This window comes from Misgurnus anguillicaudatus, chromosome 5 (genome assembly GCF_027580225.2).
Source record: "Misgurnus anguillicaudatus chromosome 5, ASM2758022v2, whole genome shotgun sequence".
Taxonomy (NCBI): domain Eukaryota; kingdom Metazoa; phylum Chordata; class Actinopteri; order Cypriniformes; family Cobitidae; genus Misgurnus; species Misgurnus anguillicaudatus.
In genome coordinates, this window is record NC_073341.2 from 34,663,922 (window position 1) to 34,675,175 (window position 11,254).

At 37.7% G+C, this 11,254-nt stretch overlaps 1 protein-coding gene across 1 annotated transcript in view; it reads left to right on the plus strand.

Moving 5' to 3' along the window:
- Positions 1–10,702, plus strand: part of med27 (mediator complex subunit 27) — an 80,160-nt gene extending 69,458 nt beyond the window's left edge. The window contains exons 6-8 of the mRNA XM_055167767.2: positions 297–338; positions 4,778–4,855; positions 10,238–10,702. Coding sequence (XP_055023742.2) covers positions 297–338; positions 4,778–4,855; positions 10,238–10,372 — 255 coding nt within the window. The 3' untranslated portion in view covers positions 10,373–10,702. The remainder of the gene's footprint in view (positions 1–296; positions 339–4,777; positions 4,856–10,237) is intronic.
- Positions 10,703–11,254: the final 552 nt, after the last annotated feature.

Sequence of the window (11,254 nt, forward strand, 5' to 3'; positions counted from 1 at the left end):
GGGCAAAATATCGAAACTCTTTGGTTATTTTTTAGCATGATGCTAATGGTCTAATCAGATTTAATGTATTATGCTAAGCTATGCTAAAAGTGGTAGCGCCAGACCCGGAGATCGGCTGAATGGATTCTAAAACAGTAAAAATCTAATATTTAACTCTGGGTAGCTGGAAAATTAGAATAAGTCCATTTAAGTCCATGTAAAGTCATTATATAGAAGTATATAAATATATTCTTTGTTAATGGGAAAATGTATTTTGTACTGACATAAAGTTCATCTTCATCTTTTTTTCTTTTTAGCTGGATATCTGGTCAAAGTCTAATTATCAAGTATTTCAGAAGGTAAGTATCCCAATTGTTATGTTTCTACATCATATGAAACTTAGAATTGACATGTGAGCACTAGATCTAGTGGGACATTTTAAATTGATTTCACCCAAAAACAACTTTTCTGCCTCCAAACCATTGCCGACATAAAATCGTGTTTACATGTTGCTTCCTTGCTCTTCTTTTTGAGATGGGCCTCAGTGCATTTCAAACCATATTTGGACATTATATGACAGATTTTAGATTTAGATTTTCTTGAAGGCATACATTAAATAATTTAGACATAAGTAAATATCTGATTATATTTAAGTAAAAAATGTATGCTCATATTTAGTATATTGCATATAAAATAATGGGTCTTATTTACTAAGCATGCATACGCACAAATTTGTTCGTAAAATGTGCGTACGGATTCATTCTTAAAATCTTCTAAATGTTTGCAAAAATGTTAGAACAACTTAGACCACATGTGCGCAATAATCATGAACAATGAAAAAGAACCCTATAATATTTATCTGTGTTATATGTTTTATATATTTTTTCCTTGTTCATGATTATTGCGTACGTGTGGTCTAACCGTGGGTTCAGACCAGCCGCGTTCACGTCATGGGAGGGGCTTCTGCGACTTTGTTAACGTGGCGGGTTTTTCGCCAAAGTTCAAATGTTTGAACGTTGCCGCGTTCAATTCGCGCGAACTAGATGCGCGAATGAGGCAGAATCATGTCTACCGCGCCCGGCTAAACGCCTCATTTGCGCCGCGAGACCTCCAGACGAGCGTTAACGCGGCCTTACATTGACTTAACATTGAAATCACTCGTGCTTGACTCCTCTACCGCGGCTGGTCTGAACACAGCATAAGTTGTTCTTACGTTTTTGCATACATTTAAAAATTTAAATGTATGTTTAAAAATGTAATTTAAATTTAAGTATGAACGTTTTTGTTGAATAATGATTCGTAAGTTAAAACGTCCGTGCGCACATTTTAAGAACAAATTTGTGACTACGCATGCTTAGTGAATGAGACCCAATATTTAATGCTACGTACACACCAAACGCGGGGGATCGCGTTACACGATCAAGATCACTTGCGGGATTTAACTTCGTTTCTAATATTTTCAACTTGGGCGAAGACGCGTTTGAGGCGAATAGTGTGTGTGTCAAAGGAAATATTGGCATGGTCATGCAATGACACTGCGCTTGTCTTTCTGATTGAAGTCTCCCAGTGCAATAAATTAATAAGCGCATTTAAATTGCATGTCCATGAATCCTCATCCAGTATATCCTATTAAGATCAGATCTCTCTCTCATTGACTCATATATAGTCGCCTTTCTGCTGCCAATCACTGCCTTTCATCCATCATGCGTCTTTTGTCCGTATGCTTTTTATTTCGTTTCACTCCAAATCTCTTCATTTGACAGTCCCCTAAACATCTGGGCTCACTGCCTTCACTTCACCCTCCCAGAATCTCATTAGATTGGAATTAAAGAGCAGTAAGTCTCAGAGGCACTTTGGGTAATGCCGATGTGCCTTTCAAAGAGACAGAGAGAGAAACTTGCTTTCCTTTCAAAGGAGAAAGAAAACGTGTGTGACGGGCTGCCTGCAACTTAAAGAGAGAGGTTGCGAGAAGCCAGTCGCATTGTAACGGCGCTCCTCGCATCTGCACAATCTGATCAAAGGACCAACCTGTTTATTTCTTTTATTTTTCTGGCTGTGAACGCTAACTAGAGCCCGGCTGTCTCAGACTGGGGGGACGGGCCGCCTCTCATCTTCCCCTCCCGGATGTCACTTCTTTATTCCAGTATTCTGTGTTCACTTAATTAATGCCCCAAATCCGATTTTGTGTTTATAAAATGGTTCTGTTTTTTTCACATTGTGACAGATACCATTTGAGTTCTGTCCCATGATGCAACACTGTTGAGAGAAGTTTTAACTGTACGGTTTCCCCAAGAGTACTTTGGTCAATGCTGGCAGTCTAATAAAGCCGTAACTGGAGATTGAAGTGGTTCGGGTTTTATTCCCTTTCTATAATTACATTAGTAATAGAAGATGGGATTTTGGGGGAAGTAATAAGGTTATGGTGTTCTTCTGTAAAATTGGACTTTGCAGTTAATCTGAGTGTAAGTAGATAGATCTGAAAATGGACTTTAATTAAGATTTATTCAAGCGTGTGCCCGTGTGTTTGGTTTAATCGTACAAAACCCGTCAAGGAGGACGTGTGCACGTCATATTTTACTTTAAAATCATTAGAAAGAGCAAAGAAAGTTCAAGAAAATTGAGCATGTGTTTAGAGACAGCAAGGTTTTGTTGATGACAATTAAAGTCCACATAAAATCAAAACTGCATACAATATTTGCTTTGTTATTGGCACATTTCGGAAACGAATTGATTCCCATTGAAAAAACAAGCCACACCCTCTGTTTTTCCTCATTCAATATTTCAATATTCCATTTGGAAATATATCACAAATTTACTAAGTCAGGCTACGCAGTGCTACACATTATCTATGGCGTAGGTCCTACGCAGGAGTATAAATCGCACTTTAAGATTAGAAGCTTTGCATAGTAAACAATGAGTGTGTTTACATGCACAGAATAAGCAGATAGCTATCAAAAATCTACATGACCAAGGTTTTTCAATAATTTACTATGTTCTTACCTCAGCTTAGACAAATTTATACATACCTGTCTTTTGTCAATGCGTGCACTTAAACTTTGTACAGTGCGTCTTGAATGTGTTAGCATTTAGCCTAGCCCCATTCATTCCTTAGGATCCAAACATGGATGAATTTAGAAGCCACCAAACACTTCCATGTTTTACCTATTTAAAGACTGTTACATGAGTAAGTATGGTGGCATAAAATAAAATGTTGCGATTTTTTAAGTTGATAATAAATGAGAACTATATTGTATGGCGTAAGAGCACTTAGTTTGCAGCACTTCAACCTCGGTGTGCAGTAACATCATCACTCCTGAGAACTCCCCCTCTCGCTCTAACTTTCGTCAATATTTCTGCACCTGAGGTCGAAGTGCTGCAAACTAAGTGCTCTTCCGCCATACAATATAGCTCTCATCTATTATCAACTTAAAAAATCAACACGTTTTATTTTGTGCCACCATACTTACTCCTGTAACCACTTATGTAACAGTCTTTAAATAGGTAAAACATGGAAGTGTTTGGTGGCTTTTAAATTCATCCCTGTTTGAATCCTAAGTAATGAATGGGGCTAGGCTAAATGCTAACACATTCACGACGCGCTGTACAAAGATTAAGTGCAAGTATTAAAAAAAGATGGGTATGTATTAATTCATTTAAGTTGAGGTGAGAACTTTGTAAAATATTTGAAAACCGTGGTGCTTTCCTTTAATAAACAGTAAGACTGTACATGTAAACGCACTGAATGTCTATAGTCTAAAAACAATCCAAAATGTTACTGTACCTTTAATTACAGTAATGCGTAATTTATAGTTTTGCATAGGACCTATACCGTAGCTACGCCATAGGCTGTGCGTAGTTCTCCATAGCCTGATGCGCACCTCTCTAAAAATTTTATGCAACCACAAATGCTGTGATTCCTCAGGTCAAAACATCTGCATCACGTTTACACATACACATTTCTGCTTGTGACAGTAAACTCAAATTGAGGTCTTTCTGATCCCATTTTTAAATTCTAGTTAGTGTGTAATGTTGCTATAATAGCATAAATAATACCTGTAAAATGATCAAGCTTAAAGTTCACTGCCAGACGATATATAACAGAATTCGCCTTCCAAAGCCTACAGCGATTGGCCGGTTTGGACTGCAGCCCTCTACTTCCTGCTTTAATGACGTCGGTAGAACCGTTTTATGACTAACTTACACCCACAGAAATACGTCAGTTGCCAGCTAAGCTAACGGCAAGCTAAGTTAACGGCAAGCTAAGCTGCTATCGAATCACAACACACAAAACAAGCTACACAATCAGAACTCATTAAGTATTTCTGAAGGAGGGACTTCATAGAACAAGGAAGACATCAGACCGTTTTTAGGACAGTGAAAACAGCGCTATACAGATGAGTAAATTGCGTGAAAAATACTGCGCTTTTTTAGACGTGAAACATGAACACATGTTGAATTGCGCACTGTAAGCACAATCAAAGCTTCAAAAACACAGAAAGAACGGGACCTTTTTGCAACAAAAGTCGCTGTCTATTTACCTCCGTCACTGCTGATGCTTCTCCGAAAACGTACACAAGCTCCTGCTTCTTCGGCTTTTGCCTTGATATTGTGTATACACCAGTAACATGCCCATGGACTCTGCCTACTACCGAACTGAATGTGTAATTTGCACATTGAAGTGAACAGCCACGCAGAAGTAAATATGAAAACAGATGCATGGCCTACGGCTTAGAGGCTATGGCGTTGGTCCTATAATTCAGCCTTAATCGTTTCTCTGTTGGTTTTTGTGTCTTCTCAGGTCACCGATCATGCAACCACAGCTCTTCTGCACTACCAGCTTCCCCAGATGCCTGATGTTGTGGTTCGCTCTTTTATGGTGCGTACAGTATGTTGCCTTTAAAATTAGACATGCTGCAATAATGATTGCATGCAATTACTACATTTGGCCTCTGGCTATTTTGTGCTCTAACGAGAATCTGTTTCCACATTGTAAGAAATTGCAGTAGCTTATATTTAATTTAGATTACACTAGGAATACCCTAGAAAAAAAATGTATAAAATGTTTTAGGAGTGAATTTTGTGTCCAGTATTGTGTCTGATCTGTCTTTTAAGGGACATTCCACTTTTTTGAAAATATGCTTATTTTCCAGCTTCCCTAGAGTTAAACATTTTATTCTTACCGTTTTGGAATCCATTCAGCCGTTCTCCAGTTCTGTCGGTACCACTTTTAGCATAGCTTAATATAATTCATTTAATCTGATTAGACCATTAGCATCGTGCCGAAAAAGAGTTTGGATATTTTTCCTATTTAAAACTTGACTCTTCTGTAGTTACATCGTGTACTAAGACTGACGGAAAATTAAAATTTGTGATTTTCTAGGCAGAGATGGCTAGGAACTATACTCTCATTCTGGCGTAATAATCAAGGACTTTGCTGCCATAACATGGGTGCAGCAGGCACAATAATATTACACAGTGCCCGAAAATAGTTTTAAATAAGAAAAATATCAAAACTCTTTGGTTATTTTTTTAGCGCGATGCTAATGGTCTAATCAGATTCAATAGATTATGCTAAGCTATGCTAGGGAACCAGACCCAGAGATCAGCTGAATGGATTCAAAAACGGTAAATATCAAATGTTTAAAGGACAAGTTATTTTACACTTAAAGCCCTGTTTTTAGATTGTTTATGGTGAAATAGAATGGTTTGGACTGAAATTTCGACATATGCGGTTGCCTCGAGAATTTTCGGGTGTTTGTGTTTCACCTCCCACCTCTACAATGGGTTTATAGGTGCACTAGAACAATCCTTTCTAAAATGCATTAAACTTTCGGTTACAAAGACGTGAAACTCACCGAGTGGTCAGGGGTTCACTGATTTGCTCACACAAAAATCGCTGCAAAGGACGCATTCAAACGGGTGTTTTAGCATTCGTTGTAAACTTGTGGACCTTTTTTCCAAACGCCTCACACCCGTACATTCTTCCGCTGAGAGCTTGAATAATACACACTCCAGCCCAGGTGGTGGCGCTAATCCACCATTGCCCATTGCAAGAATAGAAACAAAGTTCCTGGCGCAGAGTAATACCGTACCTCACAGCACATCTAATACAAGTCAATGGAGTTGGCAAAAACTACGATAAAACCTGTTGGAATGCGTATTTTGCAGCGATTTTTGTGTGAGCATATCAGTGAACACCCCTGACCACTCGGTGAGTTTCACGTCTTTGTAAACGAAAGTTTAATGCATTTTAGGAAGGATTGTTCCAGTGCACCTATACAGCCATTGTAGAGGTGGGAGGCGAAACACAAACACCCGAAAATTCTCGGGGCAGGCGCATATGTCGAAATTTCAGTCAAAACCGTTCTATTTCATCATAAATAATCTTAAAACAGGGCTTTAAGTGTAAAATACCAAACTTGTCCTTTAAGTCTAGGGGAGCTGGAAAATGAGCATATTTTCAAAAATAGTGGAATGTCCCATTAAGCAATTGCCGATCTTTTCTCTAGCGTTCAACAGAGGTAAGATTGGTTATTTTTGTATACGATCAATGCAGAGCTGTTCTGATCATTGTTGAAGCTTTCCACTCCAATCCAGACTCAGGCAAGCTTTTGAAATCCTAAAGAAACATTGCAGTCTAATAATGTTTTGTCCCTTTTGCATTGTAGGTGAGTTTGCTTTGCTATTTCTAAAGCTCACTTGAATTTTAGATTAGTAGAAATGACGAGGCCGGTCTCAAAACAGTTTTCCGAAGAGCTGGCTTCATACAGTAGCTGCGTTTCAATCACCCCGATTTATGTTCATGTTAAAGTATTGCCTAAGAAACAAGTGATGGAAATGCCAAATTTCAAATAAAAAATCCTTAATTTGCATAAATGTTTTAATGCTCGCTTGAGGTGTTTTTTTACTTATGCGAATAAATTCTGATGTAGCGCACATTAAACCTATGTGACTGATCAGTGTATCAGCTGACGTTGTCTTCACCATATATGGGGCTTGACGTCATCATAATGCCCTTGCTGCTAGTGCATGCATCAAAATTCTGCATTTCTTCTTCTGTGCACTGCTGATAAATTAATAACTTGCCCAATCGTAACTAAGTGCAGCCATGTCTCAATTTTCTAAGCGTCCCTTGTTTTTTTACTATTGGTTACTGGCTTACCAATACCACCATCATTCTCTCGAACAACTTGATGGAAGCGCATCTTCAGTAATTCGCATTTGTTTGTTTTTCTTTTTTGCGAATTTTGTAAAGATTCGCTTCACGTTTGAATGGAAACCCCATAACACCATCTGTTCAACAAGGGCACAGACACAACCATGTGTTTTGGATATTATTATCACTTAAGTACTTAAAATCCTGGCCCATACCGCCTAGATTCCTGCAGACAGAATTACAGATAAGCATATGTAAACAGGGTCACGTACACACTTGTATGTGCTAATTGGGGTATGAATAATACAGTAATCGGTGAAGAGCGGTTTGGGCCAGTAGATGAATTAGGAAAGTCAATTCGTCCTGACAGGTGCAGGTGAACTCCGGCTGTGCTGAACAGGCCGGTGGAGTCGAGTTAGAGAGGAGAGCAGCCGCACCTCTCCTGCTGTTAATCAATGTCTAGTTATGACTGCTGTGAGACCCCAAAAACCTCATGCTGTTTACACAATACTGATGTCAAAGTAATGAGGCCAGACTCACAACTAAGGCACTATTTCGCTACGGACTTTCTCAGATTTGGAATGCACAGTGACTCTGGTAGGCCCATACATTTTATGGTATTATACTAAAGACACACACTACCAATATGAAGTAGGCAGACAAGTATGCTGCCTTGTAAGTTACATAGTTCTTTGTCCGACAAAGATTTCATGAAACATTGCATATACTGTATGTGACCCTGTCAGTGAAATCCAGTGAAAACCTCTTCCCTGCCAATTATGTGTATTACAGCAATTTATTTTTCCACTATTATCCACTAGGTGGCACTCTTACCCAACTTATAAAACACTGAAACATCCACTGATTCAAAAACAGTAAAAAAAACTGTTTTTATGATCGAATTTGATCTCTAACAAAAAACATTTTTGTTAAACTTTTTCCCGACAGCGTTTTTTTAAAAAGTTGCCAGCCAGCGCCAGCATTTTTAATGATTTTCACAAAAGTTTAATGCCTTCTAGAAAATGTTATTCTTAAAGGTGCAGTGTGTAAATTTTAGCAGCATCTGGTGGTGAGGTTGCGAATTGCAACCAACGGCTTAGTCCACTGTTCACCTCTCGATTTTGAAACACATAGAGAAGTTACGGTAGCCAGCACTGGACAAACATGTCATTGACAGAGACAACTTAGTAAAAAAATGTGTCCGTTAAGGGCTTCTGTAGAAAAATGGCGGCACAAAATGGCGACTTCCATGTAAGGGGACCCTCGGTGTATGTAGATAAAAAGGTCTCGTTCTAAGATAATAAACACATAACGGTTCATTATGAAAGGTCTTTATATACCCCTGATAATATAGTTTTGTATATTATTTTGAATTTCAGTAAAGATATCCTTCTAAAAATTACACACTGCACCTTTAAAATATATAAACATACAATATATCAAATGAAAGAACAGACCCTCTGCTTTCAAAAAAAAAAAAACGTTTCATCCTACCTTCATTAGTTTTTTTATAACCTCTCAAATATGTGTAGGTTTCTTCAAAAATACCAAATTTTGAGCAAAAAGCTGAGATAATAACGTTTTGTGTGAAAGACTTTTGATAGAGATCAGCTGCAAAGCGATCCTCAAAACTTACACGGACATACAGCTGTTTGCCCTAGGGCGATACTTCCGGGTTTTATAAGTTGCGGAAGAGCACCTAGTGGATAATAGCGGTATTGCGGAAATCCGGAAATACTCATTATTGGCATGGAAGTGTTTTCGCTTAATTGACGAGTTAACTCAAAAATATCTAATTTTAACTCTTTCCCTAGCCTGGGTAACACCAGACCAGTCTCATAGAGAATGAGACGTGGTCTGGGAACCACATGCTCATTTTCTCGTATTTGAGGCGTGGTTTACGAATGCCCAGAGCCGTTTATTGGGCGCTACGAATGTCTATCAAATGCGTCTGTATGTAGCTCATAGCCAATCGTTTCAATTATACCAAATTACGTATGTAGAGCGACATCAATTCAAACATAAACAACTTTTATCGGTACGTGTGCACACAGCTGAAAGCTATGCAAATAAACTGGTAGCTGTATATTGTATTGAAAAGCAACACAATTTAGTGGCAACTACAGTACAGGCATAATGACAATATGATATTAATAAATACCACTTACCATTTATAAGTTAATTGTACTTCATTGACAACGATGCCTAGCAGGTTGACCCTATAAAACTCTGTGGCTATCATGTCTTGCCATATCCAAACATCCTTCTTGGATATTAAATTGTTTAACGCCAAAAGTTGCTCTTTTTTTAAATAAACTTGCGTTCAAAACTACTTAGAACACAATCTAAGGCTGCATTGAAAAGTAAAAAAACAAAACTGCTTCGGTGTGTCGCATAGACATCGTCATCGTCTTGCTGCCACCTCCCCGTTCTGTGATTTGTTCCCTATTTCAGGGGCAAAATTGGTCCATAGTTTCCATGCTAGACTTGCAGCGTGAATAAATTTGCACGTAAGGCAGCATGGGGAAACCCAGGCTATTTTTTTCCCGCAATTGACAAGTTAACTCGTCAATGACGGGGAAAGAGTTAAAATTGTGTATTTTCGAAGAAACCTACCCATATTTGAGAGGGAATAAAAAGAGAACAAATAAAGATAGCATATAGTTTTTTTTAAAGCATACACTCTAAAAAATTTGCTGTAATTTTGCAGCTGGTTGCCAGTAACTTACTGTAGAAGATAAAGTCAAAAATGTTTCATGTTCATTTAACTTTGAACAAAATGTTGCCAGTAAATAACATAAATGTAAAATCTACAGTAAGTTACTGGCAGCTAGTTGCCAGTAACACCCATTTATACTGTAATTTCTACAGACATTTTTTACAGTGTAGGGTCTGTTCTTTCATTTGTGAAAATCATAAAAAAATGCAGGCAACTTTAAAAAAGTTAATTTCACATTGATTTCAATTTTTTTGTAAACACAAAAATGACTTGAGCTGGGGTTTTACAGGCTGGGTCACATAAACAAAGTAATCCCAGAATGCATTGTGACACTCAACTCAAATCATTTTGCCCATATCTGTATGTTTTTTTTTCTTTTCCAGACCTGGTTGAGAAGCTACATTAAGCTTTTCCAGACTCCGTGTCAGCGGTGTGGCAAGTACCTGCAGGAGGGTCTTCCTCCGACATGGAGGGACTTCCGAACTCTGGAGGCCTTCCATGACACCTGCAGGCAGTGATGCCGCCTCTCGAGCACAGTATTCATAGCTTGACTTGGAAAATGAGACTTTTCCATGTCCTTCCAGTTGTCTGTGTTGTGAACAGTTTTGTATTTATACTTAAGATGGACTGCTGTTGAAATAGACAACCTTGCCACGTTATTATCCAAATAGATAACATTTCTTGAAAAACTGAATAATGTGTTTGGAAACATAAAGAATGAAAAAATATTTTCTAGCACACAAATGTTAATATTTAGTATTTTAGGTAAGTTGTACCTTGGTAACTGAAAACCATTTGTGAATTTTTTTTTACATATAAATAAAAATAATTTGTTTTGTTTTTTCAAATTGTCTCATGGTTGTGTAATGAATGTTTACAAGAGATATGGGTGTTTCCATCAGGTCATACCAGAATTATTAATAATAATAATATTATTATTATATTTATTTATTAATTTTGATGTTTAGTGTTTTCACAAATGTTAGCATAAACTTTCTTTTTTGCTTTAAATGTGCCTGTGCCCTTTTAGTGTTTAGATATTTAGAAACCACTACACAAAAATAGAAAATGTACGTGCTTTTCATAAAATATACATTGCTGCCCAAAGTACACAGCTGCTAGAACGTTTTTAAATGTGTATGACCTAGAAATTACAGTTGCTTTTCATTTCCCGTCATGCAATATTTACCTAACGATGACAAAGTCTCTCAATCAATGTGTTTGTTTGGGAAGTTGACTTTTGTTTTCTAACCTTGCCTGGCATGGCTCCTATTATGCCCATGACACAATGCATATACAAGTTGAATTATTGAACATTTTTGTTTTAGGCAGACTCTCAGACCATGGCCTTTTACAAAATACCTTATTTTAGGTCTTCAAGTTAAAATCCCATTCATCAT